Source organism: Perca fluviatilis, chromosome 14, assembly GCF_010015445.1.
Source record: "Perca fluviatilis chromosome 14, GENO_Pfluv_1.0, whole genome shotgun sequence".
Classification (NCBI taxonomy): domain Eukaryota; kingdom Metazoa; phylum Chordata; class Actinopteri; order Perciformes; family Percidae; genus Perca; species Perca fluviatilis.
In genome coordinates, this window is record NC_053125.1 from 32,231,085 (window position 1) to 32,255,574 (window position 24,490).

General features: G+C 40.4%; 2 protein-coding genes across 7 annotated transcripts in view; one reads left to right on the forward strand and one right to left on the reverse strand.

The window, feature by feature from the left end:
* The window catches only part of LOC120572607 (low affinity immunoglobulin gamma Fc region receptor II-like), a 243,189-nt gene that overhangs the window by 98,749 nt on the left and 119,950 nt on the right, over positions 1-24,490 (reverse strand). The window lies entirely within an intron of this gene.
* The window catches only part of LOC120572744 (hemicentin-1-like), a 96,757-nt gene continuing 88,651 nt past the window's right edge, over positions 16,385-24,490 (forward strand). For all 6 annotated transcript variants that reach the window (XM_039822149.1, XM_039822150.1, XM_039822151.1 and 3 more), the window contains exon 1: positions 16,385-16,527. In XM_039822149.1, the coding sequence (XP_039678083.1) occupies positions 16,458-16,527 (70 nt within the window). In that variant the 5' untranslated portion in view covers positions 16,385-16,457. The remainder of the gene's footprint in view (positions 16,528-24,490) is intronic.

The window sequence follows — 24,490 nt, forward strand, 5'->3', positions numbered from 1 at the left end:
TGGTGGACTGTGCCCACAAATTGCTAATTTCATTTGTGAGTCCCTATATGGCAGAACTGAAATTACTTACAATGTCCACCAGCTGACACACCTGGCAGCAGAATATCATCTCTATGGTCCCTTAGATAATATTGCTACCTTTCCTTATGAGAACTATTTGGCCCAACTAAAACATTTACTGTGCAAACCTTTGCCTTTACAGCAAATAGTTAAAAGGCTTTCTGAAAGAGACCCTCAGACATCCCAAATAAACAAAGGCCTCAAATTCATGCACCTCCATCATGATGGCCCATTGGTGTCTCATATAGGACATGGGGAGCAGTATAGAAAGGTTGTAACTACACATTTCACCTTATGTAGGTCTGGGGATAATTGCATCCAGATAGTTGATGACATCGCTCTTGTTGACAACATAGTCAAAGAAGCTCAGGAAACATATGTGATTTTCCGGAAATTTACAAGGAAGGAGTCATATGTCCAATACCCCTTTGAATCAGCCAACATCGACTGTTACAAAGCAGTGGCGGATCTAGAAAATTTTACATAGAGGGGCAAAGGGGTAGCGAGCGATCTTGGTAGGGTGGCAGGGGAAGACGGTACATGGGAACCCCCATATGTAAACTGCTATTCCCTACTACGCCCTGCTATGCCCTGCTATGCCCTGCTATGCCCTAAACTGCTACAACTATTATTTCTAGTCATAGTTCCATTATGTTTTTTGTTACTATAATTACCATTATTTTGAATCATAATTCTCTGTAACTGTATATCTGTATCCATCTGTATCTAACCAGCGACCACCAAGACCCTGGATCTGTCTGATGTTTCTGCCCAAAAGGAAGTTTTTCCTCGCCATTGTTGCACCAAATGCTTGCTCTTTGGAGAATTGTTGGGTCTTTGTAACTTAAAGAGTGTGGTCTAGACCTACTCTATCTGTAAAGTGTCTTGAGAAGAGTGAACTGTTGTTGTATATGTAAATATTTACATATCTAACCCTATAACATATACAACAGAATGGAAATAGCCAAAAACTGAAAAAACGTCATGTCACGACATGTTATGTTACTGTACTGCAATTTATATGTAAGGAGAATATAAACCAACCATATGGTCCAGGGGTAACTGCAGCCTCCTCTTCCTCTCTGTCATCTTCATCTGCCTCCTCCTGATCACTCTCTGCCTCTGTCCCTCTCTCTGAAGCTGCAGCCTCTTCTTCATCCCTCACTGTCAATTCTTCCTTTCCCTCTTCTCTTTCACTCATTTCTGCATCTCCTTCTGTGGTCTTCTCCTGCTCTGACCTGCCTGGTCTCTCCAGTTTCCTGTCTTCTCCTTCTTCATTTCCCTCCTTCTCTTCCTCCTGTGCACATCTCAGGATTTTCTTGGCTGGCAATATCCCCACTTTTAGGCTTCAGCTAATATCTCCAGCTACTCTGGCCTGCAAAAGTCAAGATGTGAAAAGCTCTTGTTATTCTTGTATTACATTAGACTGTATGGCCCTGTAGCTAATAAGTAGCCTAAAAAACATAACATCAGACAAGATTTATTACATGCACACATCAGTTATGTTTAGACTAGCCTTCTTAATCCCGTTGTATTTGTTGTTTTCCCAGTTTGACAGTAAAGGATGTTGCCTGGTTTAATTTGTGCAGCCATACTGCCATGATATGTGAGAGGAAGTGGATTTTATAGTACCTTAAAGGGGTGATAGAATGATTATATAGAGTATTTCACACTGTTCCTTATGGTCTCCTAATGGGATATGTAACATTGGTTGGGCTGAAAATGGTCTGGTTGATATTTTATTGGCCCTTATGCATCCCTGTGTTTTGGCTCTATTTGAAACAAGAGCTTTTCTTCCAAATATGGTATGCTCGTGAATATTTAGATGAACTGCGCGCTGATTGGTTGAGCGAATTGCCATAGGCAGACATTAGAGATGCGCGCGGCAGTTGGTTGAGCGAATTCCCAATACACATTCATTAGAGAAGCGACAGAATCTCATATTCCAGACACTGCAAGGTTTCATTACCAAATTCACTTCTGAGACTTTTTTATGTGAGAAATCTACTATATAAAGCTCAAATATGGGCCGTTTTACGAAAATTGATGGCTAATTGCAAATATAGTAAGACTGTGTGTCGGACTTCAGCGGCGGTGCTGCTGCCTCGCCGCACGGCCTGCCTTCCTTCACAGACCCCGGCCTGCTGTGAGCTCCGTTAGGCTGGCAGCCCTGACAGAGCTCCAGGGCCTGCAGCTCCCCTCTTCCTGCTAGCTAAATGGCCCGTGTGTGTGAGTGAGAGCGCGGTCAGCGCGCTTGTTACACCAGCAGTCTCTTACCACGTTACACACAATGTCACGCCACTTAGCTATACAACATCTAAATGTCTTATAAAGCTTACAACGGTGTCCGATTTCAAGTTAATATTTGTGAAGTTTAGCTAGCTAGGTGTTTCGTTAGCTGCGACTGTCCCTTCAATCCTATATGTGTAGCTACAAATCACGGCTAGTTAGCTTCATTTTTGGTCGTAATTCGAGTATTTACAGTTTGAATTTCGTCACGCCAGTTATACAACATCTAACTAAATGTTTTATAAAGCTAACCACGGTGTCCGATTTCAAGTTAATGAATATTTGTGAGCTGTAAGGGTTTCGTTAGCTGCAACTGTCCCTACAATCCTATGTGTACAGATTGCGGCTAGTTAGCTTCATTTTTGGTCGTAATTCGAGTATTTACAGTTTGAATTTCGTCACGCCAGTTATACAACATCTAACTAAATGTTTTATAAAGCTAACAACGGTGTCCGATTTCAAGTTAATGAATATTTGTGAGCTGTAAGGGTTTTGTTAGCTGCAACTGTCCCTACAATCCTAGCTGTGTGTAGCTACAAATCAAGGATAGTTAGCTTCATTTTCGGCGTAATTCCGAGTAGCTATATTTACAGTTTGAATTTCGTCAAGCCAGTTATACAACAGCTAACTAAATGTCTTATAAAGCTAACAACTGTGTCAGATTTCAAGTTAATGAATTTTTGTGAATTCCAGAGGAATTCTAAGAAGAGGCTAGCTATAGCTAGCCTCCTCTAGCTATAGCTCCATCCAGCCGCAGGCTATATCAATGAGACTTGCGGACAAGAGGCGTGTATTTCACCGATCGTTTGTTTAAATAACTCAACACATTATAATTACACACATTATGAGATTAAATGGAACCTGTGGTAAGAGATTGCTGGCGTAACAAGCTCTCTGACCGTGCTCTCACTCACACACACCTGGCATTAGGAAGAGGGGAGCTGCAGGCCCTGGAGCTCCGTCAGAGCACCAGCGTTAATAATCCATTATCCAAAAACCGGTGACTTTGCGCGGGTATGGAGTGCTGTGGGCTGCTAGCCCTAACGGAGCTCAAGTTCCTCAGAGCAGGCCGGGGTGTGTGAAGGAAGGCAGGCTGGGCGGCGAGGCAGCAACACAGGCAGCACCGGCGCTGAACTCCGACACACAGTCGGACAAAATTTGCAATTAGCCATCCATTTTCGTAAAACGGCCCATATTTGAGCTTTACATAGTTGATTTCTCGCATAAAAAAGTTTCAGAAGTGAATTTTGTAATGGAATAGCAGAGATCTGCATGACCTAGATTCGGGAGACTACCTGATCTCAGGTCAGTTCTGTAGCCTATGTAAATGTTGGGGCGTGACCGTTCTCTTAATACACCCATGGGCTGACAAAGGTTCCGGTTTTTGGGAGGTTGACGACAACTTCCAGCTTTGTTGGGATTCGCCCGTTTTCAGCGGCAGTTTTTTTTTAAAATATTTTTTTTTTTTTTTTTTTTTTATGAGATTTTCAAACAAAGGGTTTCAGTGGATTTTAAAATTTTCCTTTTAATAATCATATAAATAATATTGCGGGGGTTGTTTGTTTTTTTTGGGGACCCCCCGAGACGGAGGTTATGAATTAAATATGCCAGTTTGTAATATTTTGGTTTATTATGCTCTTCTTGTCTTTACTGAAATCAAACTAATCAAACAGCAGGAGCGCTTAACACAAATCACGAGGGAGCGATTTGACCTTTGGCTAACGTAATGGGCGCTGTTGTTGATGCTGACTCGCCTTTAGCAGACATTACATTTATTACAAATGTAACTTTACATGAAACGTGTGTTTTAACTTCACCTGGGGAAGCTGACTTCACTTTCAGAGGCTCGGGGGCAACTCGGGGCCCCAGTCTTTGCCGGGATGCAGGGCCCGCACACGCAGCGAGCGGCACTCCGCTGTGTGCGCGGCCAGAATGTGCGAACGCTGCTCTGCACGTTTGATGCAGGGACGTAGCTAAGTATTTGAGGGGCAGGGGGCTAAGATTACATCTACAATTATCATTTATTATGAATTAATATAAATTAATTCTTTGTTTCAATGTTTTAAGAAGCCTGTGCACATAGTGTCAGTTTGTTTTTATAAGCAAAGTTTTTTGAACACCAAAGTTAGGGGGGCAGCTGGGGGGGGGGCAAGGCCCTACAGTGGGGGGTCAGCTGCCCCCCTTGCCCCCCTGTAGATCCGCCCCTGTTACAAAGTGTGGGACTTAAGCAGCCGTGTCAGTGTTGTAAAGCTCCAAATAATTAAAACAAAATATATACTTTTCCCCCATAAAAAAGAGTTCATTGCCATTCCCATATACATACAAAGTAAATAATTTTCGTGAAATCAGTTCATAAAATCAGTTCATAAAATTAGTTCATGAAAATCAGTTCATAAAATCAGTTCATGAAAATCAGTTCATAAAATCAGTTCATGAAAATCAGTTCATGTGTTAATAACCAACCATTATCTTTACCATGAACAAATAGTATGAAGCAGTGGTGCCTTGTGCAGTTCAACAGTGGTGGAACAGAAGTTGTGCCACACATATGGCTTCAGGGGGAGAAGGTTTTCTGGCCTCCATACCCTCCAAAAGAGTCGGGCAAGGTTCGTGCTGCCATCAGGAGGAGGGATGAACCAACGGAGGAATGGCAGATTTATGAGCCTGTCAGGGTCCTCATAAGCCGAGGTGGGTATTATTAAATCTGGTTGAGATTTTATCATAGCCCTTTGTATCAGTATTTCATAACATCTCTGTGTCTGCAGATACATTTGAGGAAGCAGAGAGGTGCCTGGAAAGGTATTTGAAGCAGCAATGCGACACTACCGACATCCAATCAGAGGAGTGCCAACAGCCTCTGAAAAGGAGAAAGAAGAAATAATGAATTTCCAAATTCATAGTGCAAAGTTGCTGAATTGTATTTGCACATGGCCATCATCAGAAATATATTTGTTTGCTGTAATATAGAAATATTTTTGAAATTTTGAATATTATAGTAAATAGAGATGAACAAATGTAAATAACGCAGTGTATTTATAGTTTGTCCATGTTCACTTCTAGACCAAACCCAATCTACAACAACCTTGATGACTCTGATGAAGATGGCCAACCCTGGAGTAAATATCCCCAAGCTCCCAAAATTTTGTTCCCAGGTATAGTAGCTGTTACGGTTGTATGTATTCCCTGTGCTGTTTGTCAGTTCTCCTCCGATTCTCTACCTCTGCTCAGGTGTTTATTAGGAATTTGGGTCAATGTTGGGTTTTTGTTTGCCCCTAAAGGGCTGCCTAAGGGTGGGGTTAACATAGGCAACAGTGTGGTGTGTTTAACAAAGTAAGCAGAGAAGCTAATTCAGCATAATAACCTGTAATATCCTTTATACCCCCCCCTCCCAACTTTTTTTGTCATACGCACCAACAGCCTCCAGCCCTCTGCAGTCTCCCTCTCCATCCTCCCAACTCCAACCTCTAGCCCCAGCAAATTGCCAGACCACTTTTAATAACCCAACCAGCTACGAGACCCTGCCCGCCCCAGCCAGCTGCCAGTCTCCGCTGCCCTACCCCAACAGCCAACCCATTACCTTCTTTGCTGAAGATTTTCATTCATTTTTGCCGGTGGCTTCTACCAGTACTCCCCGGTCTGCAGCCAATTTCTCTGCAGAAGGTATGTTTTATAAAAGAGAGTTTCATGTTATTCCAAACACCTATGTCATACAGATTAAAAAAATTTGTTTTCAATATTTTGTCACAGACTCAAGAGACTCCGCCAGGCAGCTTTTAAAAGGCAAGTACAAAACTCAACCCAGTCTCACGTCAGTTCGTGATGGCATTACGAAATTAAATCTATTAGAACGTGATACCATCACGTTATTGTGAAGATTTACGTGTTGGGGTCACGTTTTTTAAACTAATGTATTTCAATGAGAAGCATCTTACGTAATCACAGCACGAAACTTTCACCAGATCTTATCATGTTTTATATGTATTTCTTTTAATGTTATTATTTCGGTTTATTTCGGCCAGGGAAGCTGGATTGCTTTGTTGTTTATTGATATTTTTAAAACTAAAACGCTACATCTTTCAACATGTGTTTAGCTGTTATCATGGTATGCATTTCTTTATTTTAATAATATTATTTCGGTCTTATTACCGGTGAAATATTACAGTAAATAAGACAGAACAGTAAGCTACGATATGAGCCGAGCTGGGCGCATTCAAAGCCGATGTCCCACGATGCAATGCGGGCATTCATTCACAGAATCAGACAGCGATCAGCGGGTCTTTAACGCCTGTATCACTTCAATGTACGTTAGGGATCATGTAGAGCGTTGTTATAGCGACTACAACAACGACGGGGTGATCAGGACCCCGACGCCAATCTTCTTCTAGCGGATTTATTGATAGCTCTCCTCCAGAGGGAACAGAACTGCGTCCATGGCAACGCTCTCCTATGCATGGCAACGGTGTGTTATACTTAGCAACGGTCTGTTATCAAGAAAATAACAGACTGCATTGTACATTAGAATATAAGCAAGTCATGTAATAAATATATATAATCAGTAGTTTTGTCACCAGCAACAACACGTTGCTCAGTTTTGTTCCAGTAAGTTATGCATCGTAATAACGTTTAAAAAAAATCAGCTGAAGACTCCGGAAGTGACGTCGTAATTATTGTATATAGAAAAGATACAAATACATGTTATACATGTGTTATATGTTAAATTAGTCGGTTTTCAGACTTTCTACACGTGATAGGGATGGGGGTAGGGATATTGAGAGCTTATCTGGGTGTAGAGTGTGCATGCGTGTTTTTTTTTTTTTTCATCTCTTTTCTGTTTGATTGTATCTACTCTGTTGTTCTGCTGTTCTGTTGCTCTATACATGATCCGGAAACGGAATGAAGCCCACTCACGGCAGACAGCAGAAAGAGGAGCCGAACACGTCCGCCCAACCACCCCGGAAGAACTACAAGTGCTCAAGCTTTGTAACAGATTCTGGTCCGCAGTGGGAGTTGTAGTTTTTAAATATATTGGTATATTTCTCATAAGTAGAAGTTGGTAGTGTATAATTTTGGATACACCCTGGGGGTTTTTGGATTGGGAACACACTGGTGTCATCAGATTTTAAAAATAGAATCGTTAAATAGGTGAAAATATTACCATATTTGACAGTGCTTACAGTGGATAAACTTTGGAGACCATATGTACATGATAGCTGAGGTCCAGAGCTTTCTATAACAGCTGGTTTTATGTGTGCAGCACCTTCTGTTGCTAAATGACAGGCCTTCAAACATATACTGGGTTCAAGGTTCAGAGGTCAATATTTCAAAGCAGGAGTAATGTATGCTCTCCAGACTGACATATGTTACTCTCCAGGTTGATACTTTTCCAACGATGTGTTTGCTATAGTCCTATGACAAGGTTTTAATTTTCACACATCATAGGAACCATTTTGCAAGCTATAGGCCTACTTTATTGTCCCCAGAGGGATATTTGTAGGTGTGGCCAAAGTGCTGGGGTGGTGGGCTTGATGGCAGAGCCATTGCAACTGCCTCTGCACAGCATGGAGGAGCTGGAGAATGCAGAGGTGATACTCCAGTCCCAGGATGCTAGGAAGGCAATGGTAATTATTTAATAGTTAAAAAGTGGTTACATCATTCTTCTGACTGAATTTCACTGCTCTGTAGGACTGTGCAATTAATCAAAATGTAATCGTTAATTATGATTTTGGCTCCCAAAGATCATAAAAACAGAATAATCGAGAAAAACAATTATTTAGCTCATTACATTTTGCAAGTACACTCTTATTTTCTCTTGTGTTCTGAATGAAAAAATAAAGTTTAAATAGGAAAAGTATTAAGGCAAATTTCACAGTTGTATTTTTTTTTTTACTTTTTCCATTGTTTTTTAAGTTCAATAATTGTAAGATCATTCCAGAAGTGTTAAATTACCGTGATTTCAATATTGACAGAAATAATCGTGATTATATTCTTTTCCATAATCGAGCAGCCCTACTGCTCTGCCCAATTTTGTTAAACTGTTTAACAAATCTGTTAATCTGTTTAATCTTATCCCACATGAGGATGCAAACAAATATCACAATTTAATACTTTAATCTCAGTTAAATTCAGAATTGAAAATTGACAAACCTACATAGAGCAACATTACAGCATCTTTTGAAAAAGACCCTTTTTAAAATTGTTTACTGTTTAAACTGAAATAGTTACACTTTTTTATTTTGATAGGTGGCCTGCTTCACAATTATTGGGGGGACCACCCAGGAGATCCAACCCGGCCTCACGGCAGTTCGTGTAAATATCAACGTTATTCTTAATCTATTGATACGTGTTCACAGAGACGTTTTTCTCGTTTTTTACGTGTAAATGTCACGTTATTTTCTCGGGGAAAGGACACCGGGAGGCGGCCGAAAAGGAAGCTCCATAAGCCGGGAGGAAGCTCCATAAGCCGGGAGGCGCCCGCAACGCGGCGCACTGGGGACACGCTGGATGAGGCGACCGGGAGGAGGCCGGGAGGCGGACGCTCCATAATAAGCTGGAAGGCGGCTGCGAGGTGCCTGCCAGGCGCCCGCCAGGCGCACGCTAGGGACGCGCCACAATAACAGGTTGCCGGAGGTTGGGTTTAGGAAAAACATTACGGGGAAAGGGCGCCTTAAACGCCGGGAGACGCGCCACAGTAACACGCGGGACAAAACGCCACACGCAGGGACGCCATCCCCGGGAAACAAAGCGCCATACGCAGGACGCGATCCCCGGTCTCCTGGGTGAAAGTCATCCATCCAACCCATCCACCACCCCGACCAACCTCCCTACGCGGATTTCGGCTTTTTATATTACTCCCTACCATTTTCGTGCTGTGGCCACAAAATATGTTTCCCATTGAAATACATTACTTCACATTTTCGTGTTGTCCACCACGTAAAAACCGACAAAAACGTCTCCGTGAACACGTATCAATAGATTAAAATAACGTCACATTTACACGAACTGCCATGAGACTGGGCTGGGAGATCAGGGTTCGGCGCATGCTGGCATACAGCATGACCAACGAGGTGGCCTCAGGCCTAAACTGGGCTGGTAAGAAAAATAATGATGTGACCAAACAGAAGCGGTCCTTTAAAGAAATGGCCCTCTGCAAATGCATGTTTGGTAAGTCATTCTGCTTAAGTATGAATGCAGTGCTTTCAGTAAACATTATGCCCTCAATCGATTCTCTTCCCCAAAAGTAGTGCTGGGCGATATGGAGAAAATCAAATATTATGATATTTTTGACAAAATACCACAATATCGATACCGCAACGATATAGTGTTGACTATTATTTACATGAGATTTTTGATAAATAATCATCAGTAATGTGGATATAATGACTAAGTGGTTAAAGGCAAATAATAGAACAGTTACAACAGTCTGGTAAGTTCAGAAAATTATATCACTTTACTGTCTATGTGCGACTGGGTGTTGACATGTCAAGGTGCGACTAATGGTAGCACAACTTGACGACGACAAGTAGCCCAGTTTGACAGAACACCGGTGTGCCTTGGACTTTAAACAAAAAAGGGAATGAGTGAAGCCTACTCCTAGGCCAATTCACTTTTCTGTCGCCTGTGGAAGCTAAGAAAGGGCTAATCTGAGGCCAAATCACATCTGGCAGGCGGAACTCTACCTCAGCTAGGCTATTTCTCTAAATTGTGTAACACTGGATAGACACAGAAACATTTAAATATGTTTATCTCTCTGGTGAGAAGGGAGAAGCACTCCACTCAAATTGGAGCCTTATGTAATAACTCCTACTGAAAATTTGATAATTACCTTTTTTTTACGCTAAGCTAGACTAGCTAGACCAATTTTCCAAATTGATGTTAAAACGGCTACATTCGCCTATTAGGCTATTAGGACGTTGCATTTATTCTGATAGACTTACCAGTTAATGTTTCCAGATGCGAAGTTTGTTGTGGTGTCCCTTCTGCCACAAATTACCTCAGTGACGCTTCAGACCAAAGTGGAAAAATATCGGACCAGCATCCAGCACACATATTTGACAGTCAAGGTAGCGCCAATCAAGGAGTGATCACACCTGAAACGTGATTCAGAGAAGAGAGTGGCGTGGTCCTATGGTGACGTCGTTCTTCCAGCTGAAGGGCATGCGGGGAAAACATGGGCAACGGTAGCGCTCAAATTAAATTAGGCTAGTGTAGGACTTGAGTGTGAGACGTTTGTGAGGGAAGGATACTAGTTATGACACACACACACACACACACACACATTTTTCTATATGGCCTTATCAAGTTTATATCCTTCACAGGCAGAAGTCTACTGCTAATGTCAAACTAAAATGTGCTTGTTTTCTATTTTAGATGCCCTGACTCAACAACTGAGTACGGCAAATGCCTATGATTTTTCTCAAGTTGTGCAGAAATGGCTGCGCTACGCACCAGACCGGGCGGGGGGGAGCTGGAAGACCGACCCTGGAGATATAGCGAGTTAAAAGAAAAGAAAAAGAAAAGAATACAATAAAAACGGTTTCATTTTTTTTTTTAAATGCGTGGGGTGTCATTTGTGCTAGAAAGTCTAGGCAGAAGGCTAGTCTGCCATAGTTTCTGTATTTTGCTCATAGCCCATCCTGGCTGTCGATAAGTAGGATTATAATAGCCTAATACTGTTTTAATATATTAATTTATCATTTTTAGATTAAACCTGTGGTAGCTAGCTATAGGCTACTAAAATACCATTGATGTTTCGTTGATATACTGGGATTTCAACATTGTTTCAATATCCACTACAATTGAAATACCATTGAAATCCTGTTGATCTATAGGTATGATTTAAACGTTGTTTCAATGATAATGGAGGGTGCAACATGATGAAGAATCAACATCAGAGTTTGACGTTGATTCAATGACTTTATTGTTGACAGCAGGATGTTGATTTAACATTGTTTCAATGACTATTTGCTATCTGGGTAACATTGTTTCAATATCCATTGTAATCGAAATACCATTGAAATCCTGTTGATCTATAGGTATGATTTAAACGTTGTTTCAATAATAGAGGGTGCAACATGATGAAAAATCAACATCAGAGTTCAATGTTGATTCAATGACTTTATCGTTGACAGCAGGATGTTGATTTAACATCGTTTCAATGACTATTTGCTATCTGGGATGGCGTCACTGTTTTGAGATTTGGCATACATTTTGGCCTTTTTTGAAGAAATGTAAATAGTTTGTCCTTTTATATGAATTATAATGCTCATTATGTTTATTTTTGCACTGGCTGACTCCAAATATGTAGGAAAACTTTTAGAAAAGTTTTAGACAACACACATGCTTGTGTAGCATTGCTGTGGGTGTAATATCAATAGATATGACATTATTATTTTGATTATTGGCAAAAGCGTCTGGACTTTTTTTGAAAAAATGTATGTATTTTGTCAACTGTTTTATCCAGTATCAATTCTAAATACTATCGGTCGATTAATCGGTTATCGGCAAATACGGCCCAACCTAGCTATCGGTATCGGTAAAATCCACTATCGGTCGACCTCTACTAATAACCAAGTGAAAGATAAATCATCAATGGTAATTATGTTACCTGTCGAGAGGAAATGTGGCTACATCTGCATCGTTCTTCAGATCTTTAAAATCCCAGAGCTCATGCCACCTCTGAAAAGCCACTCCATTATTCACAGAGTTTTGGAAAACCTTTCTGCAGCTCGTGCGCGGGGAGGGGGGAGGGGAGAACGCTATTATATGCGTGTGCGTGTCTAAGTAGTGATTGACAGGCAGATAGACCCGCCCCCTGTGACCCTGATTGGAGAAAATCGACCGGGAGCGGTGGAATTTTGCCAATCGCACTACAGGCTGTAGGAGGGGCCAGAGGAGCTGTTTTTTATTTTTATTTTACATAATTCATGTAGTTCTACTGGAACATAGGGTCAGTTTCAGCAAATATGACAGAAAGTTAGTTTTATAAGACTTACCTTGCTTTAAAATATGGAATATTTAAAATTTTCTTCCGGGGGAGCATGCCCCCGGACCCCTCCAGAGGGGTAATATCCTTCTCACCTTTTTCACCCTTGACCTGTTTTCATGCCTGATGTTTAAATTCTAGAAGAATTGATTTGATATTTATCAGTTAATTACTGCCATTCAAAATGTGTTTTCCTTTATCTTTACAAGTAGAATAGAGTATGTTGGTGAATATTTTGCAGTGTAGTTAATTTATGACATATTTTTGTTCAGGTTTCCATTATGTGTCCCCCCCAATGTTAAACTCATTCCTACGCCCCTGTGCTATGGGATTAGTTTTGTGACTTTAATTCCAAGCAAAACTTCTCAAGTATCAAACAAAAAACACTAACTCAAGCAAAAAAATTGTCACCTCAAAGGTAAAACTTAAAACTTGCAAACAAAACATTTGTCTAGTTGTAAACTATTGGTCTTTTATTTGTTTGATATTATGTCCTTTTGTTTACAGTTCCCTCTGCTTCTTTCTCAGTGATCAGTCTTTTGCTCTCTCCATCACGTTTGCAGTCATGCTCCCAGCTTTCTCCTTTGCGCTCCGTGACTTTTGCTTGCGATTCTGACACAGATATCTCTCGTGGGCGGGTCTTACAGGGGTGCGTCCCCATTGGCTAATGAGAGTTAAGGGGAAAGTTTGAGTGACAGCTCAGCCTCAATGCAGGTAAACACACGTTAGAGACTCAGAGTCTGGTCTGGAGGACACACAAGCCACTCCACAGCGGATTACTACAAGATTAATAAAGTGTAAGTATTGATCATATATATATTATCTGTGATCTACGTTGCAAGCATGGTTACTAGACATTTGTTGTTTCGTTGTGTTAAGTTACTAGCTAGCTAGCTACTAAAGCTTTTTTAAGTTAGCATTTAACGTTAGCTATACTGCTAACGTTATCTAAAACTTGTAGCCACCGGCTACCTTATTGAGCTAATTTACCATGGGAATCATGTATTCTTCATGAGGCCTTACTCAATGGAGCTGTATTAATTATCGTCTTCTCTCTGTAGAGACCTGCAGGACCCGAGCAGAGCTACGATGCTCTCCCAGGTCTTAGGTCTATTAGGAAAACATATTATCCAGCTAACTACTAATTGTTGTGGTTGCTATTGGCCTGATAATACACAATGCTAAGGTATTGGTTAAGTTGTACAATGTGGAAGCTGTGAATATAATGTATTATATCTAGAGGTCGACACATACTGTACAGTACAAATGCAGTGTTAGCACTGCTTAACTGGTTCATCTTTATAGTTTTATGCTCATCTGTACTTTCCTAGTTATGACAGACTGGCTATTCTAACTGTAATTACATGTCTTCTGTTGCATTTGCAAGCAGGTCAGCATAAGGAAAATGTTCATAGTGTTTTTAAAGCCTACACATTTGCTAATGGCTACTGAAAAGCAAGTTATTTTTATTGTAAATCACACAACCTTGGAAGCCTCAGTTATCAGTAAGAACTTTGTTACCATTTGATTTGTGTAAGAAACTTTGTTATAATTTTCTATCACAGCTCACGTCAGGCAGCAGGCAGACCAACCAGGAGGATGTGGGAGCAGCAGAGAGAGAGGAGCCTTTAGTCTCTCTGTGGAGGAAACACTGTGTGCGAAGGCTTCAAACAGCCAGGGTGTAGACCAATAGCGTATGTATTGATCCTATTTTGCTGAGATACTCTAACACTTACAATAACCTTTTTCTTAAGTTTTCATTGGTGTACTTGTAGTTTCTTAGTCCATTGTATGTCAATATATCATACTACAGTATACTGTCCTGTAATTAAATTTGTGTTTACATTGTCTTACTGTAATTATATTTTAAATGCACATAATATATTAAAACATTTTTTTACATTCACCCTTGTCAGTTTGGTTCATTATATAAAAGGAAATAAGGTTGAGACTATTATAATGCTTTATTTTTAGTCCAATATAAAACTTCACACACATAATTGATATTTGAACATATTTAGCTGGGGCTCCGGTGGTAGAAGAAGCTGGAACTCAGTGTCAGTAATTATTTGCAGTACATCACAGGTCAGGGTCAGTTTTTCATCACCAACAATACACAAACATACTGAGTAATTGGGTTATGTATATATTTCACATATTCAGTTTCACCTAAGGCAAGCTGTATTTCTCTGCTGACTTGTGTCTGCAACAACACGTCTGAGGGTGGTGCAGGAATATCACACACAACTCCTGGACGCCTGGGATCATCTGGTCTCCTGAGCTCACTGAGGGCCCACCGCTCCAGTCTGGACCACAGCCTTTTCTGCAGGAAAGATCTCTGAAGGGCTGGGATGTGGCTGTAGTCCTTCACTTCCTTGACTTCTTATTGTAAAGCTTGAAGTACCTTATTGGATGATAAAAAGTGTTTGAAATTAGCTTAATAATAAATAATTGTAATAAAGCCTGCACTCTAGTAACATTTTTCTAGCTTTCCTGAACACTACTGGAACACTTATTTCTGGAATATTATTGATCACATTTTCTAGATTCCTACCTCCACGTTGACTACATGTGTAAAGTAAGATATGGCCAGCCACCAGAACACATGCACATCACATCAAACCATAAGGATCACTAAGCAAGTATTTGTAAAGGTGTGTTAGTTAAAGTACATAGTTTGGACAGTAGTAACACTATGCATTAATTCTAAATAGTGTTGACATTTACAGCGCTAAAAAATACGTCCGTTATCTGCCATCTTAAGGTAGTGCAAAGAAATTAGAAGCAATTTGTACAGATGGAACATTATCTAATGTATGTGTCGAACTCTATATATTACATTCACAGCTTCTACATTGTACAACTTAACCAATACCCTAGCATTGTGTATTATCAGGCCAATAGCAACCACAACAATTAGTAGTTAGCTGGATAATAATTTTTCCTAATAGACCATAATATAACCTAAGCTTATGTTAGTAACGTAGCTAGCTATATTATAGAGCTACGATGTTCTCCCAGGTAACCTGGTCTGCTCGGGTCCTGCAGGTCTCTACAGAGAGAAGACGATTATTAATACAGCTCCATTGAGTAAGGCCTCATGAAGAATACATGATTCCCATGGTAAATTAGCTCAATAAGGTAGCCGGCGGCTACAAGTTTTAGATAACGTTAGCAGTATAGCTAACGTTAAATGCTAACTTAAAAAAGCTTTAGTAGCTAGCTAGCTAGTAACTTAACACAACGAAACAACAAATGTCTAGTAACCATGCTTGCAACGTAGATCACAGATTATATATATATATATGATCAATACTTACACTTTATTAATCTTGTAGTAATCCCCTGTGGAGTGGCTTGTGTGTCCTCCAGACCAGACTCTGAGTCTCTAACGTGTGTTTACCTGCACTGAGGCTGAGCTGTCACTCAAACTTTCCCCTTAACACTCATTAGCCAATGGGGACGCACCCCTGTAAGACCCGCCCACGAGAGATATCTGTGTCAGAATCGCAAGCAAAAGTCACGGAGCGCAAAGGAGAAAGCTGGGAGCATGACTGCAAACGTGATGGAGAGAGCAAAAGACTGATCACTGAGAAAGAAGCAGAGGGAACTGTAAACAAAAGGACATAATATCAAACAAATAAAAGACCAATAGTTTACAACTAGACAAATGTTTTGTTTGCAAGTTTTAAGTTTTACCTTAGAGGTGACAATTTTTTTGCTTGAGTTAGTGTTTTTTGTTTGATACTTGAGAAGTTTTGCTTGGAATTAAAGTCACAAAACTAATCCCATACTGTGCAGAATTATCAAAAAAAGCAAAGGGTGGCTACTTTGAAGAAACTAAAATATAAATCATGTTTTCAGTTATTTCACACTTTTTTTTAAGTATATTAAAAATATTTGTATTTCCTGCATGTTGGCAGAGTAATTTTTTTCGAGCCTGTATTTGAAGGCCTCACTGGGAGTTACAGTTTCTTGTAAATCACGTGACGCCCTCCCTTTCCTCCTCCCTCTGTGCAGAGGAGGGGACTACCATGTATAAGCTCTTGCAGCTGTCTGGGCAGGTTCTGGTGACGGAGAGGACAAACAGTTTTGTTCTCCGTCTCATTAGCAGCAGGCTGCCGCCATGTCTACATTAACATCAGCACCACATGTGGCTTTCTTCATGTCATTTTGGATATTTTCTCTGGCTGCAGGTGAGCTGTGTGTGTGTGCGCGCGTGTATGTGTGTGTGTGTGTGTGTGTGTGTGTGTGTGGGGGGGGGATTAATGACGTTACATTTTATTTATGTAGGCCTATGTATATGGGTGTGTATATAGGCCTATCAGTTTATGTGATTCCAAGGGTTTCAATTCATGTCTCAACTACAATCATGTTGTATTTCCACTAAATCGATGTATATATATTTGTGTTTTATGCTATGTTTTCATCTTTGTGAAGCATTTTGGTGCAAACTTGTGTGCTTTTAAAAATGAAAATGAAACAAATAAACAATGTTGTAATATGCTTTAGCCTAATTGCAAAAACTCAGATTCTGCAGTTTGGATATTTCAATAATTTGTTGCTCTTTAAATGTGACTTTGCGCGGCAGAGCTTCTCCTAGATCCAGGCGTGGTTGAGGTTTGTGTGATTCATGGTATGACCATTGACATATATATAATGGACCAATAGACCCCGTTGCTCTGGACGGAGACCAGTGAAGGCTATTAGAAGCACTTTTCCGGTGATGGCCAGCTTTACTGCGCAGCCTCCAACTGAGAGAGACAAGGTGAATGTGACGTGAGCAACGTGTCTGAAAGTTGTAAGTCTTCTGGTAGCTTTGCCGAGAGAAATCTCAATCATTCCCAATCTTACAGAGACGGAGAGCATAGGTATATGTAAGGAGATAACATAGGCACAGGCTAATTACTGATCACTAACATGCCAGTTAACATTAGTAATTAAACCTAAACAGCTCACTTAAGTCCAAACTGCCTGTGAGCTTCTCCTGTACTATACGGTAATTCCTCTACTATGCGACAGTAAGTCTCGTGGTTATGACACAATCGTTAGCTTATTTTTACAAAAGCGTCTGCTACGGAGCCATAACGTGAGGTGCAAGGTAATGGAGCCTTTTTTACATTGTCGTGTTTCTTTAGACATAAACAATGGACAAATAGAGTCTTTAAACGCTTCAGATGTAAAGTTATTCTCTGTCAAAGTGGCGCCAAAATGTATGCTAGCTCGCTATCAAGTGACGTAAAAAAAAGATGGCGGTCAGTGGAATGCTAACGGGAGGTGATCCCTTTGTAGCAACAAAATGGCGCCATAGGAGCTACGCGTTCTGAAGCAAAGCTTACCCCCTTGGGTATGACGCCCGCGACCATTTGATATCTATGGCCGCGACTGTGTGTTCAAAACAAAAATGGCGAACGTGATAGACGGATTAGATGGTTCATCCAATCACCTGTCAGGTATTTTTTTAAAGTACCCGCCCTTTTCCGAAGAGTGTTCTGTGTCACAAGCATGGATGTAGTGGTGCGTTCTTTTTGTCTTGTAATCGCGACTAGTAGCTCGAGTGTGACGTCACATCCATGTCGAAAAACGAGTAACCGTGGGTTGTTGCGTTCTTTTTGTCACACAATACTACGAGTTGGAGAAAACATGGATTTTTTAAACATTTTTAGTAACATTTAGGATTCTATTCACCCAGTTATTGACATATTACACAAATATATTTCACAGTTTGATACATGAAAAATACGACCTCGGGGTCGTTCTTTTTGCAACTTCCGGTTCGTAACTCCGGAAAACGACTCATAGATCGACTTCGACAAAAAGAACGCACCATAGGTCACAAGCCCTCTGTCAGTACCAAGGGGGTAATGGTGCGTTCTTTTTGTCCACCGAAGTCGATCTACGAGTCGTTTTCCAGAGTTACGAACCGGAAGTTGCAAAAAGAACGACCCCGAGGTTGTATATACGACTCGTCAAGTCGTCTGAACCCAGAGGACCCCAAGTTCACTTTCAAAGATGGCTATGTCGTGCATCACACGTAGTAAACATTGTGGTTTTCTACAATTTTAAGCACTTTTGTCTTTGTTGTAACCAAATGAAGAAGTCGTACACATAGCACTGTATACTGCTACCTATAGGCATGTCACTGCAGTCTTATTATGGGTTAAATACCGCCCAATAAGTTATTTTGTAGCTTGTGCAGCTGAAATTGGCTAGAGACGCTCTGTTGCTATATGACAACAATGGCTTTAAGCCGAGTCTTGAGCAGAAAGCAGAGCAGTAGCCTAACGTTAACGTTAATCAAAACGTAATTTTCATGTATCAAACTGTGAAATATATTTGTGTAATATGTCAATAACTGGGTGAATAGAATCCTAAATGTTACAAAAATCCATCTTTTCTCCGACTCGTAGTATTGTGTGACAAAATGAACGCAACAACCCGCTGTTATTCGTTTTTCGACATGGATGTGACGTCACACTCGAGCTACTAGTTGCGATTGCAAGACAAAAAGAAGGCACCATAAGCTTCGCTTCAGAACTAGAACCTCCTATGGCACCATTTTGGCGCTACAAAGAGATCACCTCCCGTTAGCATTCAACTGACTAGCATACATTTTGGCGCCACTTTGACAGAGAATAACTTTACATCTGAAGCGTTTAAAGTCTTGATTTGTCCATTGTTTATTTCTAAAGAAACACGACAATGTAAAAAAGGCTCCATTACCTTGTATCTCACGTTATGGCTCCGTAGCAGACGTTTTTATAAATATAGGCTAACGATTGTGTCATAACCACGATACTTACTCTCACACAGTAGAGGAATTACCGTATAGTACAGGAGAAGCTCACAGGCAGTTTGGACGTTAGCTGTTTAGGTTTAATTACTGATGTTAACTAGCATGTTAGTGATCAATAATTAGCCTGTGTCAATGTTATCTCCTTACATATACCTACGCTCTCCGTCTCTGTAAGATTGGGAATGATTGAGATTTCACTTGGCACAGCTACCAGAAGACTTACAACTTTCAGACGTCACATTTACTTTGTCTCTCTCAGTTGGAGGCTGCGCAGTAACGCTCAGCGCTCACCGGAAAAGTGCTTCTAATAGCCTTCACTGGTCTCCGTCCAGAGACACGGCATCTGTTGGTCGATTTAATATATGTCAATGCCTCTGTCACTACCCAAAGTGAGTAGAGTGCAGTTTTGAGTAGCGCATGCGTCACTTTTGCGACAAGTAGCCTACAAGATGCTAACGGCGTTTTGAGCTAACGTTAGCAATCAAGTAGTCTACTAGATGCTAACGGCATTTTGAGCATACTGTCAAAGAATTTCTAATATGATACGGTCTATGGTTTGAGCTAACGTTAGCAATCAAGTAGCCTACTAGATGCTAACGGCGTTTTTAGCTAGCGTTTGCAATCAAACTATCATATAGCTAAAACGTTTTTTAAATGACTGCTAGCTACAAGTTAGCCATCAAACACCACAAAGGCTGTCACTTGAATGGCGTTTTGAGCTAACGTTAGCAATCAAACAATTGTATAGCTAAAACGTTTTTGAAATGATTTCCATCTTCTGTTATTGTATGTAAAGAGAAAAGTTTATTATTTTACAGATTTCACCAATTTCAGTAAGACACGTTATGCCGTAAACAGTTTAAATCTGAGCATGCGCAACTCAAAACTGCACTCTACTCACTTTGGGTAGTGACAGCCTCCACAGGCAAGCTAACGTTAGTTTAGCTAACAGCTAATTCATCTAACCGCTAGCTGAGACAGCATGTAATTACTTTAAAAGACCCTCAAAATAAAACTTGAAAATAAACGTTAACATATATAACAGCTGTTACATCAGTTCTACTTTACTTGTGTCATTTAAAATACAATCACTCAATGCTTGTATTTATTATTTTTTGTTGTTGTTAGCTAAAGTAACGTTAGCTTTCCAGTGGAGGCTAGCGTGGAACAGATCGGGTATGTCATAAAACATTATTATCATCTGCGCATGCATAAATATCGTGCGCATGCGCAGAACGGATCGTGCAGGCAGCACGGATCGGGTACTGACACCCTCTGGCATGTCTTTCTTATTATTATGTTATTATTCTATCTATGGTTCAACCAGAGCCTGTCTATGGAGAGCCTGTTTTTTGCCCCCAACGGTGCCTTCCAGGCAGCGCTGTCTGGAAAGCACCGTTGGGAGGCACTGGTTATTAGGGTTAGGTTTGGGTTAGGTGCCTTGAAGGCAGTGGTCGCAGCGCTGCCTGGAAGAAGCAGTTGGGGGCAAAAAACACCATCGAGCGTTCACTTCCTATCTCACTACCTATTAAGCCCCATTGTACCAACCCGGAAGTTTCCCAAGAGTGGATATTCTCCCCTTATTAGACAATAGGCTCGTTAGAGATGAACTGCACCTCGTCTGTAAAGCGGACGAGAGCAGGCGGCAGCAGCCGGGGGTGGTGACAAAAATCCGCTCTCAAGTCGGACAGTTTCCAGCTGATTCCAGCAGCCTTCAGGCTGAACAGGAAGTGACAGAAACACTGTGGTCCGATTCTGATTTAATAAAATGTTATCAGACCCATATATCAGCTTGTATACAGTCTCAAGTTGTTTTTACCATGACAGAGTAGCTGTCAAAATTATCTAGTTTATCTGTTGCTGATTTTAATAAACAGACTGTAGATGATCTGTAATCTGAACAGATTTAGTCTCTCTGACTTCTAAACGTAATTATTAGCCACACAACATGTGTTCTGTACAGAATAAGTCTTTATATCAAACAAATAGCAATTAAAACACCTCTGATTCAAAATCAATAAAACGTTTATATAAAAGGTCATCATGTTGAGTCGATTCTGAACGAATCAGCTGTTAGATCAGCTGAGAGGCCGGCGTTTCCCAGTACGCACTGGGTCCGCCTGGGTCTTGCAGTTGGTGAAAAGCAACTGCGCTGCCTGCGTCTCAAACCTGCGGCCGCCTTGGTCTCATGAGATTATCGTTGCCCACGTGTGCATGACGTCAGAGCAAGTCGGGATCAAGTCGGACACAAATCTAACCGGCATGCATTGGGCGGGGATCACCGGTGATCGATTCTGCGCAGACCTGGCTCATCTCCAACGAGTCTATTCTCTGACCATAAAGACGTTTCCTTTATCATGAGCCCAACGAGCGCCCCTCCTTCATCTCATAGGCGGAAAACGAGAGGGGTCTGGGTGGTCAGGATCTAGCCCATCTGAGGGGTTGCCCCCTCCCTTCTAAAAAAATATATAAATAATTAAAAACCACCCTATTTGTAATATATACTAAAAATAATTTTGTAAGTAGTAAAACAATATTAACCGGGCTAAAATGTGTTTTAAGTTTAGAATAGCATTTTGAACCCCTCCTCCCTTGCCTCACATTGGTTTCATCCACTGCCTGCTTCCCTCCATCAACGTACCAGACAGGGTATAGAATGACGGGACCTATACTAGGGATGGGCCATACCAACATTTTTCAATTCAATACATTACAGATTACAATACAATAACAGTTTCCTCGATACAGATACTGATCATTCTTACATGGGTATGTGGTTTTTCAAAAATAAAAAATAGAAAAATAGATCATTACACTTAAATCACATGAAAATGTAATTACAAAAGCAAAAATGAGATTGACATTGAAATAAAAATGTTAAGTGTAAAGAATAGTACAGTCATTTAGAGAAATACTATGAATAAATAATAAAATAAACAAATCATTTTAATACAGGCCATGGGTTTTTCCAGAGCAACGTCCACTACTTAGTCAACTATTTAGGCTTCCTGACCAGGGTGGGAAATTAGCACCCGCCACCAGCCAATGGCGGGTATTTTTTCAAAGTGGCGGGTGACTTTGCCTTGTTTACCATCCACAGTGGCGGGTGGATTGTAAAACATTCCTTGTAACGAATTGGACAGTTTTTGTCAAAGAATGCTGTTGCTAAGTAACAATGCTTATAGGAGTCGCGTTCGGTCGCGTTACGTTACTGCTAATGAATCCCCAACATTTCCGGATTTTGCTGCTTCATAATAAAAACATTAAAATACCAAAATAACGGAGGACTTTTATTGCAAAGAACTTACAGGAAATGAAACCATTCACAGCCGGGGCTTTGACCACACATAGTCGAGTAGCTAGCTAGTTTTCAGCGCTAGTCCATGACACCATGTAGCTGAGCTGAGGTACAGACGAAAGGAAAATTATCTGTTAAAAAATATGGCGACATTTCCCGGTGTTAGGAGTCAGCAATAGCTATGACTGTACAAACTGTTGAGGGCGAAGTAAAGAAAAGAAGGTACTTTTCGAACAAGTGGCGGATTGACAAAACGTACAGCGAAAGGCCGTGCAAAACATTTCAGACCGTCCTGCCAACGTGTATACATTTTAACATCAGTGTAGACTGTAACGATGTTTAAGTCGCTTGAAAGCTGCGTTTTAATCCTGTTGGCTCTCTGCTGCTCAGTTCTACCGTGTGTATGTGTGTATAACACACACACACACGGTTGATGCAGGAAAAACCGGAGATGAGATGTACAGGATGACCTAAATTGAGGACAGCTACACTCGTTATTCTAAGACCAATGATAAGTTAAAGTCCAATAAGTCCTTTATCACACCGTATGAATGTGTGTCCCAGGCCAGGATAGGAAATTAACTAACATTGTAAAGATCAACAAGCTACTGAAACATATGTTCAAATTAGATATATAATATAATAAATAAATTATATTAATAAAATATGTATTAAATCAATTCAAAATAAGCTAGTGCAATTTTTATAAATTTGAATTCTGGAAAAAGTGGCTGGTAAAAAATATAAGTGGCTGGTAAAATTGGGCAGCCACCAGCCCAAAGTTAATTTCCCACCCTGTTCCTGACACCAACGATTTTAAAAAATGACCTCATTAATACAGTACAATCTGATATTCTTCAGATATCCAAACAGAAAGATCTTTACATTATTATTTACTTCATTTTGATTGTTCGTGAAGATTTTAAAATCCAAATGAAAATAATCTTTTTCCATTCTTCATGTTTTTGTTCAGCCTCCCTATGACTTTCACATTGTTGTTTTTAAATGTGTGAAGAGGTTAACGTTGCTTGTGTGTCTGCTTTGGCTGCTGTGGGCCACCTTCTTGTCCCAAATAGTGCAACTTCCTTATCTGCAGGTGAAAAGTAGCACCACACCACCCTCTGTTTCCTTTCTTTTCTCCACTATTTTCTCTGCAGTTGTTTCTTTGCCATTCTCTCTCTAATGTTTGCTAGTCTAGTAAGCTCTGTCACCGAGGTTTACAGTCAGTTGACTGTGACAAAGGCCAGCTTCAGGGCTGTGTTGACACAAACAATATAAAACACTGAATATGTTTGGTAGGGCTGGGGGTAAACGATTATTTATAAAATGATTAATCGTGCGATTATTTGATCGATTAGTCGACTAATCTAACGACTAATTGGACGATTAATATAACGATTATTTTTTGTTGCTCAATTAATAAAAACCATAATGTATCCCAAATAAATACCAAAACATTCTTAATAATATATTTTATTAAACAACAGTTTTGCACAGCAAAAAATCTACTGCTTTACACAAAATATAATAAATAAAATTATTTTACTGTTATACAAAATGAAAGGCCAGCCTGTTTACTCCTTTACAGTACCAACATAACTTCTTGTTCAAAAAATTCAAAAGTTGTAATTCAAAAAAACCCACTGTGCAGTGGACAGTATAGACATTCTTGAGAGTGTTTAACACAATATAAAATTCCTGTTTTGAGTTTTACAGTCCCAACAAAAGCTACTGCAATCTGCTTGCTACCTTTAGCTAGATCTAGCAGCTGTGTGCTGGTGCTAGGCTAACCAACGCATCTCTGTGCAGTTTGTTCGTGCTAGATTAGTAGCTAACGTTCACGTTAGCTAACGTTAGCTACTGATAGCTGTGTTCTGCAGCCGTAAGCTAGCTACGATTCAAGCCCACATTAGATTATAACTAACGTTAGCTAAACACAGCTGTCAAGGCACCAGTAGCTAGCTAACGTTAATGTTGGCTTCTAACCTAGCACGAACAAACTGCACGGAGAGCTAAGATAGTTAGCTAGCACCACCGAATTGTGCAGAGCTCAAGCTACACAACA